Source organism: Apodemus sylvaticus, chromosome 18, assembly GCF_947179515.1.
Source record: "Apodemus sylvaticus chromosome 18, mApoSyl1.1, whole genome shotgun sequence".
Classification (NCBI taxonomy): Eukaryota; Metazoa; Chordata; class Mammalia; order Rodentia; family Muridae; genus Apodemus; species Apodemus sylvaticus.
Genome location: NC_067489.1, coordinates 70,685,495 through 70,698,294, shown reverse-complemented (window position 1 = coordinate 70,698,294; position 12,800 = coordinate 70,685,495). Strand labels below are relative to the sequence as shown.

The window sequence follows — 12,800 nt, the reverse complement described above, 5'->3', positions numbered from 1 at the left end:
GCTCACTGGCCAGCCTGCCCAGCCAACCGGAGAGCTCTGTGCTCAGGGAGAGACTCAACCTCAGAAACTAAGGTTGAGATCAATAGAAGACACTATATTGACCTCTGGCCTTCACATGCATATACCCCAAATCACCCACTGGAGAGGGCAGAGAGAGGGCTCATGGAGGCCCGGGGGACCTTCGGGTTTCTGGGCAGTTAGTCGGTGGGCAAAGGGGAGGGAGAGGAATTCTCCTCAGTGCACAGCCACCCGTGCGGCTGCCGTGCCCCTGCACAGACCCTAGCATCGAGTCAAAAAGAACAAACAAAAGAAAATAAGCCAGAAGCCGGGCGGTGGTGGTGCACGCCTGTAATCCCAGCACTCTGGGAGGCAGAGGCAGGCGGATTTCTGAGTTCGAGGCCAGCCTGGTCTACAGAGTGAGTTACCGGACAGCCAGGGCTATACGGAGAAACCCTGTCTCAAAAAAACCAAATCCAAAAAACCAAAAAGAAAAGAAAAGAAGCCAGGAGGGAGGGACTCCGGGCTGGAGGACAGCAGGGGCACAGCCAGCCGTCCCTCGGGAACAGGGCTGGAGGACTGGGAAGGTGCTGCCCAGATCTCACTGTGTGCCGAGGCTCTGGTCTTCAACTAATCTAGAAGAGAAAGAACCCTTGCCTGTGACTCCGGGGGTAGAGTGCTGGCCTGTGAGACATTGTCTCAAAGCAGCATGGTGGCACACGTCTCTAGTCCCAGGAAACAGAGGCAGGAGGATCTGTGAGTTCCGGGACAGCCTGGTCTAACAGGGGGAGTTCCGGGACAACCAGGGCAGTGCTGGAAACTGAGCCAGCCGAGAGCCTACGGAGAGCTCTGGGGTTGTGCGGGGGTCACGCGCGGGGGGGGGGGGGGGGGATGGTTGGGGGTTTGGGGGGGTGGGCGGGTGGGGGGGGTGGGGGGTGGGGGTGGGGTGGGGGTGGGGGGTGGGGGGTGGTCACGTGGGGTCACGCGGGGTCACGCGCGGGGGCTGCGGGGACCACCGGCTCCCGCTCTGCTCTTCTCTCTGTTGTTTTTCCACTATGAGCTTTGCTCAGCCTTGCTACAAAACTTGCGATTTTAAAGTAAAATTATGACGGAGTCCCGTGCAATTCAGGGTAGCTGGAGCTTCCTCTGTAGCAGAAGATCTTCTCGCCTTCCCCACCTCCTCGGGCTAAGGGTGATGGGTGTGACCAGAAGGCCCAGGTTTGGGTTTTGTTTTTTAAAGTTTTTGCTTTGTATAGATTTTCTATTTTGTTTGTTTGTTTATTCCAGTCTTTTACTTGTATTGTTTTCTGCCTGCATGTGTGCCTGGTGCCTGGGAGGTCAGAGGGAATCAGGTCTCCTGGAACTGGAGTTAGAGGCGGTTGTGAGCCCCTGCGTGGGTACTGACTGTGCTGTCCTGCGTGGGTGACAGCCCAGCATTGCCTGAGGTTAATTCCAGGGCAGTCTACCATTTCCAGGGTGGGGTTGCTGGGTGACCCTGATCCTCCTTTCCCAGTCTGGGCTGCAGCTGGTGTGTCCCCATCCTGGGGATGCTTAGTGGAGACTCAGACCTCACAGAAACATCAGCTGATGTTTTGGGCGGGGCCGGGAGCTCCGATGCGCTCCTGGTCAAAATCCCCTGTGATGAAAGCAGCGACTGTGTCCTCCTCCTGGGCAGGACCTGGAGCCATGCATACCAGTCTGCGTCTTTGCCCTCTGGACTACAGACAGGTCATTTAGGCCTAGACTAGCACATTCCTGGGGCAAGGGCCACAGCACGATGGCCTGGGCGTGAGGCACACTGAAAGCCAAGGCTTGTGTGTTTTCTTATGTTTTGTTATACGGAGAGGATCTGGTGTAGCCCAGACTAGCCTCAAATCCATTATGCAGCTGAAGATACCACTTTCTGATTCTGGGATAACAGGTGGGCATCACCATGGTCAGGACTTGGTCTCTTTTTTTTTGAGGGTCAGGTCATGTCTCTTTCCCCGACAGCTATGCTCAGAGCTAGTTGACCTGTAAAATTGTGGCAGGGTCCAGAGCTCACCACTCACCACAGGAGCGCCAGGATTGCAGACAGTTGTTGTGTGTCTGGATCTTCCCCTGCATCCCCGGATTCGAACTCAGGTCTCCCAGGATTCAAACTCAGGTCTCCATGGCAACACTTTCACCCACTGAGCCATCTTTCTGTCTGGCCCCCACCCATCCCAACTCTCCTAGGGAGTGCTGGCAGGGACCTTTAATTATCTGTCCATGGGAGACTTTGAGCATAGCTGTCGGGGAAAGAGACATGACCTGACCCTCAAAAAAAAGAGAGACCAAGTCCTGACCATGGTGATGCCCACCTGTTATCCCAGAAACCCAAAGCTCCCAGGGACGGAGAGCTGGCTCAGGGGTTAAGAGCACTGACGGTTTGTCCGTGCCTCTGCTCCTCAAGGTGGTAACAGGAATGTGGCGCAACCAGGCATTGCTGGGATTGCTGGTTCTTTTGTTACTTTTGGCTTAGGTTCTGTTGAGGCAGTTTTGCTTATTAGCAGAGGCTAGCCCCTCCTTATGGCAATAGCCTGCCTCTTCCCCGGGTGCTGTGTTGGTGTGCGGCTTCTATACATTTCTGACACGTTTACACCACACCTCCTCTCCCCTAAACAACAGTGGCTTCCCCACAGCTGATGAGGTCCCCAACCACAGGGTGGAGCCGCAGCCTGTTTGCAGCAGCAGGGTGCTGGTGATGTCTGCAGCTCCACTGCTGTCCCAGCGGGCACCTGCAGCCGCTGGCCGCACGGCTCCCTGATGCCCATCCCAGCTAACAGCCATGGCAGTGTGTGTGCTGGGATGAGATCATTTTATGTCAACCTGACACAAGCTAGAGTCCTCAGAGAGCAAGGAGCTCACTTGAGGAAATGCCCCCCCTGAGATCTAGCTGTAATGCATTTCCTCAATTAATGATCAGTGGGGCGGGTGCAGCCCATGGTGGGTGGGGCCATCAGAAAGCCATGGGGAGAAAGCCAGTAAGTAGCACCCTCCATGGCCTCTGCATCAGCTCCTGCCTCAGGTCCTGCCCTGTGTGAGCTCCTGTCCTGATGTCCCCCAGTGATAAACTATGATATGTAAATATAAACCCAAAAAACCCTTTCCTCCCCAACACATTTTGTTGGTCCTGCTGTTTTGTTGCAGCAATAGAAACCCTAACTAAGGTTGCTGGAGAAATGGTTAAGAGCACTGACTGCCCTTCTGAAGGTTCTGAGTTCAAATCCCAGCGACCTGCTCACAACCATCTGTAATGGGATGTGATGCCCTCTTCTGGTGTGTGTGAGGACAGCTACAGTGTAACAGTGTACTTACATAGAATAAATAAATAAATCTTTTTTTAAAAACAGGAAAGAGGAAAACTAAAAGAAACCCTAAGACAACAGGTGTGAGCTGCTTTCCCAGCTACTTGTTTTGGGACCCAAGGGAGATGACAAGGTGGGGAAAACGCAAAAAGGTCTCAGTTTAAAATCTCAGTGTAATTACAGAGCAGAGAGAGGGAGGAGGCCGCATCTGGCTCCAGCTGTCACAGACCTGCAGCACACTGAGCTCCGTGGAGATGGCGCCGGGACAAGCGACAGCCGGACGGGCACTGGGAGACTCTGTGCCTTGAGGAGGAAAATCAACTAAACGTGGGCGAGGGAGATCCTGAGAAGCCGAGAGGCAAAATGTCCTCATATGCATTCTTTGTGCAAACTGCCGGGAGCAGCACAGGAAGAAGCACCCGGATGCTTCTGTCAACTTCTCAGAGTTCTCCAAGAAGTGCTCGGAGAGGTGGAAGACCATGTCTGTTAAAGAAAAGGGGAAATTCGAAGATATGGCAAAGGCTGGCAAGGCTCGTTATGAAAGAGAAATGGAAACCTACATCCCCCACAAAGGGGAGACCAAACAGAAGTTCAAGGACCCCAGTGCACCCAAGGGGCCTCCTTCGCCTTCTTCTTGTTCTGTTCTGAGCACCGCCCCAAAATCAAAGGCGAGCATCCTGGCTTATCCATTGGTGATGCTGCAAAGAAAAGAGGAGAGATGTGGAAAACACCACAGCGGAGGAGAAGAAGCCCTGCGAGAAGAAGGCTGCCGAGCTGAAGGAGAAGGAGGAGAAGGAGATTGCTGGCTACACAGCTGAAGGAAACCTGACGCAGAGAGAAAGGGGGAGGTCAAGGCTAAGGAGAGGAAGAAAAAGAAGGAAGAGGAAGATGAGGGTGAAGAGGATGAAGAAGACGAAGATGAAGATGAAGAAGAAGGTGATGGATAAATTGGTTCTAGTGCAGCTTTTTCTTGTCTATAAAGCATTTAACCCCCTGTACACAGCTCACTCCTTTTAAAGAAAAAATTGAAATGTAAGGCTGTGTCAGATTTGTTTTTAAACTGTGCAGTGTCTTTTTTGTACAGTTAACACACTACCGAATGTGTCTTCAGATGGCCCCGTCCTGGTGGTATTTTCAATAGCCACTAACCTCGCCTGGCACAGTCTGGGGGTTGTAAATTGGCAAGAAAAGTTAAAGCAGGTTCTTGTTGGTGCACAGCACAATTTAGTTATATATGGGGACAGCAGTTTGGATTTTGTTTTGTTTTATTTTTATTTTTTATTTTTCCGAGACAAGGGTTTTTCTGGATAGCTCTGGCTATCCTGGAACTCACTCTGTAGACCAGGCTGGCCTCGAACTCAGAAATCTGCCTGCCTCTGCCTCCTGAGGGCTGGGACTAAAGGTGTGTGCTACCACCACCCTGTGCCCGGTTGTTCTTTATCCACAGAGAAGCGAGGTGTGAGGCATTTATTCAGGCTGTTGCTGGCGTCCTCCCTGGCCATCGTGCGCATAGGGACGGGGCCCGATGGGGCCGGTCAGAGAAAGCTGCCTGAAGCCTCTCACCTTCCTGCCTTACTTTTCCTTTTGAGATTTATTATTAAATGTAAGTACACTGTAGCTGTCTTCAGACACTCCAGAAGAGGGCGTCAGATCTCATTATGCGATCCACCATGTGGGTGGTGGCTGGGAATTGAACTTCGGAAGAGCAGTCAGTGCTCTTAACCACTGAGCCACCTCTCCAGCCCCCGCCCCTCCTCCTGGTTTTGAGCCTATCTGTTGTAACCTCATGGAACCCTCTAAAGGCAAACGCGAGAGCAGCTCACTGGGTCAGGCCAGAGGATGTCGAGGAGTGGCTGACAGACAACCCTAGGCTTCATCCCACTTGCTGAGGGAAAGATAAACAAACAACCAGGAAGGGGAGGGAGCAGCCACGCGGGACACAGGATGGGCAGAGAAGAAAAGTCACTCAGAGAAGAGCGCAAGGGGGCGCAGCTGGGACCTCCTCCTACTTCTGCAGCCACACTCATGACACCTTTGTGGCCACCCTGGAGCTTTGCACGTCACCCAGGTGGCCCAGGTGGCCTGTCCCGGAGCAGCATCTCAGGTTTCAAGGCTCCTGCCTCCCCCCCACTCTGTGTACAGGGGCGTGGGCTAGCCCAGGTACCCATGAGGGCTAACGAACTTTGCTGGGATTCACCCAGTCCTGCTGTGGGGGTGCAAGTTGCCCATCATGGGGTGCTCCTTCCCTGGGTATCTCGGATCCTTACATCACAAATCCTTGGTCCCCATCTCAGAGCTGCATTCTGGGGTGACAGTTACTCTCTAATCTTAGACCTGAAGCCAGCAGGTCCATTGACACATTTCTTTTGTTTATTAGTGATAGCGTAGACAGACCCTGCTGTACCTCAACCATCCATGTGCTGGGGCAGGGCCTTGGGCACCGGCTCCTCCGGCAACACCACCTGCACCCCGCCCCAGGGCAGAGATGGTGCCCATCCTGCTCAGGGTCCCCTCTTCGTATTTACTGATTGTTATTTTGCTTTATTTTTAGCAGGGCAGGAGCTCAGAGTCTCTACCCCTCCCGCCGAGCCGCAGTCCTCGTGTGGGAGTCTCACTTCATCACTTAGAAGGGCCCTGGGCAGTGATGCCAAGGGAGTCTCCTGGGTCAGAGGATCCAACATTGTGTGTCGGGCCTTCAGCTTGGTGAAAACAGCTGTCCTGCTTGGGACAGCTCAGGGTGGAGCTCCAGTTCCACAGCCAGCAGCCAAAGAAAATAACAATAAATAGAAGGGCTAGGAGATGGATCCATGGGTAGAGTACTTCCTGGTGAGAAGGCCAGGCTGACTCCAGGCCAGGCTTCAAGCTCAAGTTCAGGAGACTAGGCCTAGATCTGTTTCCAAGAACTGGCCAATTCCAGGCAAGTCCAGGCCTCAGAAGCCGCCCCGCCACCTGGCCTGAGGCAAGGACAATGGGTCAGCAGCAGTGTCCAGACCTCCCCAGGACGTCTCCATCTCTCACACCCCAGGAATGGAATGGCCATAGAGATGGACCCAGCCGATTAACACAGAGGTCACCTACCCCGGAATTCCCTAAATGTGCTTTAAATCAGGCCTGCAAGTTAACTTGGGTGTCTGTTCTGCTAGTGGGAGACCCCAGCAAGCCGGACTTCTGCAGAATAAAACATTCTTTCTGTTTACATACTATTTGAGTCCTGGGTATCATTCTTTGGCAGATCATGGCGAATTATACTGGGCAAGTATGAGAATCTGAATTTGTATCTCAAGAAGACACATTAAACCATGCAACATGCTAGGCATGGTGGTGCACACCTGCAATCCCAGCATTTGGTAGGATCTCTGGAAGTTCGAGACCAGCCTGGTCTACAGAGAGTGTTGCAGGCCACCTAGGGCTGCACAGAGAAATACCATCCCACTCCCAAAATGATAACGATTTAAAAAAAAAAAAAGCAAGCAATGGGTTTGGTGGCCTACAGTGGCCATGCCAGCACTGGAGAAGCCTGGTCAGGGTCTAATGCGAGTGCAAGGTCAGCTAGCTTCACCTGCCACACGAGCCCGTCTCAAAAAAATTCCAGCGATTTGTTTTCCCCTCCTATCGCCGGGGAACGACAGACCTTCCGATCGCGTTCATTTGATTCTATTTGAGTAAAGACAAAGAGACCCATAAGGGCGAGAAGGAAAGGCTGGGAGCACAAAGTGGGCACTAGGCGAGTTTCCCCAGCCCCGCGCGATTCCCATGCATTAGCCAGCTTCGCCCACAGTGTGGCGCCCGACCAGATCCAGGAGCGCACCTCTACGCAGGCGCCCTTTCCCAACATACACCCGGAGTGGGCGTGGCTTGTGCTGCGGCCTTTTGCGTCGCTCAGGTACCGCACTTTACGACCGCCCCTCAATCCCACGGTGGGAATACGGCTCGGCCTGCCTTCTTGTTCCCTAGGTACCGCCCTAGCCCGTTCCGATTGGATGAGTGACCGTTGAGCCACTCGCTGATTGGTCATAGTTTCTGCCATTCTTTTTCAGGCTCGGGCGCGCGGTGTGCCGCCGGTGGGAGCGCGAGTGGCTGTGCAGCGGCGGAAGTTATCTCTGCAGGGAAGATGGTGAGGGCCGCGAGGCGTAGGGGCGCGCTCAGGGTCTTCGGGTTGCTGAGAGATGGGGGAAACTGAGGCCGGAGGTCACCGGTGTCTCTCCAGGGTCCCCGCCCGTCGCCGTTGGGGATTTATCTCTTGAATGGACGCGGGTTTTGCGGCCGGAAGAGGGACTATGATCGCTTCCGGGATTTGTTACCGTCATTGATAGGATGCTGCGTTTCCGGAAAGTGGGCGGGCCTAATGGCTCACGTGGGCGTCCTTGCCGCTCGATGCTTATCTCGAGGCCGACCTTAGCTGCCCACGCCTTTGGTTGAAAATCCAGCGCAGAGAGAGGGACGTTTCTCTCCCTGGGACGCACAGCACGTCCTGCTCGGGAGGAAGGGAAGGTTTTTTGTTGTTTTTTGCTTTTGTTTTGTTTTTCCGAGACAGGGTTTCTCTGTATAGCCCTGGCTGTCCTGGAACTCACTCTGCAGACCAGGCTGGCCTCGAACTTAAGAAATCCCCCTGCCTCTGCCTCCCAAGTGCTGGGATTACAGGCGTGCGCCACCACCGCCCGGCCCCATCCCCTCAGTTCTTGATGGCACGAGGTTTGTTTCAGGCTTTCTGGTCTGAACTGATGCAATCCAGGCCAGCGCCGGTCTCATGAGCCTCCTGCCTCAGTCACTGGAGTGTGGAAAGCACGCGTGATGGCCTCCACGTTTGTGTCAGCACGGCAGGCAGGGTCTCATGTAGCCCAGGCTGGCTCTTAACTCCCTTTGTATTCACGCATCACTGTGAACTCCTGAGTGATCCTGGGGTTTGTGGTGCTGGAACTCAGGGCCTAACACACACTGGGTAAGCACTCCTGCTGGGCTACCTGAGCCCCATCTGTTCCCACCCCACAGCACACGCCCAGCCCCTGAGCCTTCCTGAAGGGATGGCCAGGTGCGCCCAGGACTGGACGTCCACCCCGTGCAGGGACACACAGACACACCCGTATCTGCGGTCAGGCTGGCACAGGAGTGTCGCAGCTGAACATCCTGAGCTCTCTGAGCCCTAGCCTTGCGTCTCCTGCCGTCTCATCTACACTGGGTCCCGGAGTCCGGACGGTGGCTGAGAAGGAATTGCCTTTCCTGAAACTGCCTCCTCCGGGGGGAGGTGCTGGGACCGGAGGCCAGCACGGTGGCTATAACACCTGCAGGTGCTCTGGGAAAAGCCACGTCTACCCCGCCCTAAAGCCTGTGGCTCTCCAGCCCGGTTCACTCTGAGCTTTTTTCCCCTTCATTTCGGGAGGCCTTTCCAGCTGGGCGGATTCCGTCTTCATTCCTGTGTCCCACTGCATACACAGCCCTGGGGGTGGCAGCCTGTCCCTACACACTTACCTGTGGCACTGGACAGGATGCACCTGTGCTGGGTGTCCCCACCCCTGCGTGCTCAGCCAGTGTTTACTGCCCCTCCCTGCCACAGCAGAGCACACACCCACACTGACCTTCTGTCTAGCCGGGGAGACTGGTGCTAATCACCCCGTAATTAGAGAGCGGCCTTTGCTGCGGTGGGTGGGAACGGGCTGGCAGCCCAAGGTGTCCATTAGGGGCCTAGCCACGGGAGGCGACATGCTCAGCAGGATTGGGAAAAGAGTCTGGGGAAGGGCATCCTGGGTGGTGGCTGTGGCCCCGAGGAGGGACAAGGTTCCGCATAGGCTGGACCTCACCGCGGCTGCCTCACGGCTAGCTCCAGGCTGTGCGCGGCCAGAGCAGTTCCGGAAGAGCTGTGCGTGCATTGCCTGTGTTCTTGTTTAGTGCTGCCCCGAGCCCTAGCTGTGCCTTGTATTGGGGGTTTGACTGTCCTGTTTGTTCCTTTGTTGAGCCGGTCTCAGGTAGCCCAGGCTGGCCTCAGGCCATCAGCAAGGGTGACAACCATGGCTCCAGCTCCCTGGAGCTTAGCCACAGGCTGCCTTGCTGTGGCTTTTTTCGCTGTTTATTTGAGGATCAGGCTGCACACCGGTGTCACTGGTCACCAAGGCCACTGTTCCGCCCACCAGCCATCTCACAAAAGCCACCCTCTGCCTCCTACCCTTCCAGGAAGCCTCTGAAGGAAGTGGGCTCGAGCCTCACTTCCTGCTCCACTCCCCCACCCCCACCCCCACCCCCACCCCCAGCTGTTCTTGGGAAGGGCCTTGTGCCGCAGGCTCCACCAACCCTCTCATGACCCAAAGTCACCATGCTGGGCATGATGGTCCTAAGGATCTGGGGCCCTTGTTGTTGTTGTTTCTTCTGTTTTTAAAATGATTTCTTTTTATTTTAAGCTCATTGGTGTTTTGACTGCATGCATGTCTCTGTGAGTGGAGACCTGGGACTGCAGTTATCGACATGTGTAAGCCACCGTGTGGGTGCTGGGGATTGAACCCAGGTCCTCCAGAAGAGCAGTCGGTGTTCCCAGCTGCTGAGATGTGTCTCCAGCCCCTTGTGGTGGTGTTTGTTTGTTTCACTGTGTAACCCAGCTGGCCTAGAACTTACAGAAATCCACCTGCCTCTGCTTCTCAGTGCAGGGATTGAATGTGTGCACGTTGTGCCTGGCTGTATTTTGATTTTTGTGTGAATTTTGGAGACAGGTCTAATGTAGTCCAGGCTGACCTCAAACTGTAGCTGAAAATATCTAAAACTCCTATCCCCCTGCCTCAGCCTCCCTGGAACTGGGGTGACGGGTGTGCCACAGCACACCTGGCTTATGTTGGTCTTTATGGTGCTGGCACTGGGAGGCAGTGTCATCAGCCCTTCGCCTGGGGCCCAAGTCTGGGTTGCACCAGGACAGAGTATGAAGCAGGTCGTGTGCAGCCCTGGGCTTTCAGAAGGCTCCGGCCAGCCTAGGCTCACGACAGGGTTCTCCCTCAGAAAGGCTGCCAGGTTGCTACCTCCAACAGAGGACCTTGCCCCCTTCTGTGGTTCTAGGCGACAGGATTGTGGAGAAGTGACCCAAATGGTCCAGGAAGTTCGGGTGGCTGACACCTGTAGGGTGGGTGCTGCGAGGTCGCCGTGGCCTGAACACAGGCGTGTGCATTGGGGGTGGCCGTGCCCGTGTGGCTGTCCCTGAGTGGGGGACCACACCTCACAGTGACGTTTGCTTGCAGCTTCCCTTGTCGCTGCTGAAGACGGCGCAGAATCACCCCATGGTAAGCAGGCCGCTCCGGCCCCTCCCTTCACCCCCCACCCCCCAGTCCTGTGCAGTTCCTGACAGAAGGCCGGCAAGATGGCTCAGTGGGAAAGGTGCTTGCTGCCAAGCCGAAGGACCTAAGTTCAGTCCCCAGGACTGACCCACGTGATGACAGAGGGGTCTTGACTTCCCTGATGCGGTCACTGCCCTCTGTGCACACAGACAGAATGGCAGATACAATACAAAGTAAAACGCCCACAAAACAGTCTTTTAAAAGACGTGTCAGGAAGAGGCTGGCACAGTGCAGCTCATACTGCTGGTCCTGCCCGGAGAGTCCCCGCACAGACCCGGTCCCCTGGCATCCCAGCTACCTGGGAGGCCGCAACAGGAGGATTGCCACTGGTTGAACTGTTTTTTTGAAAAGGAGCAGCAGTGTGGCCGAGTAGCCAAATTGTGGTCCTGCATGCTACAGGCCTGGGTCCCCCCTGACATGCCAGGGAAGGAGCACTGCCCGTGTGACGTGTGGTGTGTCCATACACTCCACACAGCCAGAGCCCAGCTTCGGCCTCATTCCCTCGGCGTCCACCCCAGCCCTGGCCGCCTGCACAGTGCCCTCTGTCCTCTGTCCTCTGCATTTTGAGAGAGGGACACGTGGCTTGTCTGTGTCACTCAGTGGCTTTGAGAGTCATTCTTTTCCTGGCTGTGTAATATTCCTTCTGTAGGTGACCAGACTGGGCTTGCCCATTGTCTCCTCACTATCCCCCTGCCTCAGCCACCAGAGTCCTGGAACCACAGGTGTGTGCCACCATGCCCAGCTAGTGTTCCATACACTGGGTGGGGAACTGGGCCGTGCCGTGCCGCTCATCACAGCATCACTATGAATGATGGCTGGCCCTTAAGGGTCGAATCGCTGTGCAGAAAGCTGTAGTTTGGGGCGACAAGCCAGGTGTGCTTGAGCTCGGCTGGGGTCTTCCACAGCTGGTGGAGCTGAAGAACGGAGAGACGTACAACGGGCACCTGGTGAGCTGCGACAACTGGATGAACATCAACCTTCGAGAGGTGATCTGCACGTCACGGGTGAGTGAGTGCTCACGCAGGGAGGGTGCGCCGCTGGCCTGGCTGGCCTGTGCCCGCCTGTGACCCTTGTCCTCTCCACAGGATGGCGACAAGTTCTGGAGGATGCCCGAGTGCTACATCCGCGGCAGCACCATCAAGTACCTGCGCATCCCCGATGAGATCATCGACATGGTGCGGGAGGAGGCCGCCAAGGGCCGCGGACGGGGAGGCCCGCAGCAGCAGAAGCAGCAGAAAGGCCGAGGCATGGGCGGCGTTGGCCGAGGTGGGGTCCCCATGGTGATGAGGTGGGGGGGACACCCAGGCACGCGCCCTTCTGCACCCTGTGCAGTCTCCGTGTAGGACATGGTGGTGTGGACTCCTGGAGGTGTGGACCCTTTCCCCAGGCGGAGTCTAACCTGCAGTCTCCACAGGCCCCTTGCACAGGGCACAGGACAGACCTGCCCCTGCCCAGGAAGCCTGGTGTCTAGCTCTGCTTCTTCTGCCCTGTACAGGTGTGTTTGGCGGCCGGGGCCGGGGTGGCATCCCAGGCGCAGGCCGTGGCCAGCCCGAGAAGAAGCCAGGACGGCAGGCGGGCAAGCAGTGAGCCGGCCCAGCCCGGCCCAGGCCCGTGGGCGAGGCCTCCGGACTCCTTTGCGCTAAGCCGCACTTGGCATCTGGTCCGGTGAAGTCCCTGGCTGGCACTCACTTGGTTCTGGAAGGTTCCGAGTCTGCATTGCCTGTGGAGCCTTGGAAGCCCTCTGAAGGCTGCTTCAGGTTCGTGGAGCTTCACGGCGGAGCTGCAGGCTCAAGCGCAGGGCAGCTTGCCTGTCCTTTCCCAGCTGCACCCCTTACGTTTTCTGTTGAAAAATAAAGGCAAACACTATGGCAGGAGCCAGCCACCCTCTGCCACCGCCAACCAATGTGCCCTCCCTGAACCCTGGGCTTGGCCGTGTGCCCTGCCAGGAGAGGTGAGCAGGTCCCAGTTAGCAGGCAGACGGGCAGAGCCAGCGCTTTAGGCCAGCCGGGGCTACAGAGCGCTTCAAAACTGTGGAGACTGGGGCGGGAGGGGGGTCAGGGCCAAGGCTGGCAGACCGACCGCTTTAGCAGCAGAGCAGCTCTGGGCTATACAACTCCAGAGCGGCGTGCCGCCACAAGGAGAGAGACCCAGGGAAAGCACAGCACGG

The 12,800-nt window shown here is 56.1% G+C and overlaps 1 protein-coding gene across 1 annotated transcript; it reads left to right on the top strand.

Annotated features, from left to right (window-relative positions):
- The first annotated feature begins 7,178 nt into the window (after positions 1–7,178).
- Lsm4 (LSM4 homolog, U6 small nuclear RNA and mRNA degradation associated) lies at positions 7,179–12,507 on the top strand. The gene is made up of 6 exons (XM_052162418.1): positions 7,179–7,280; positions 7,364–7,440; positions 10,538–10,579; positions 11,539–11,637; positions 11,719–11,899; positions 12,129–12,507. Exons 2-6 carry the CDS (start codon positions 7,438–7,440, stop codon positions 12,218–12,220), a joined length of 417 nt encoding a protein of 138 aa, XP_052018378.1. The 5' UTR covers positions 7,179–7,280; positions 7,364–7,437; the 3' UTR covers positions 12,221–12,507.
- The last annotated feature ends 293 nt before the right edge of the window (positions 12,508–12,800 follow it).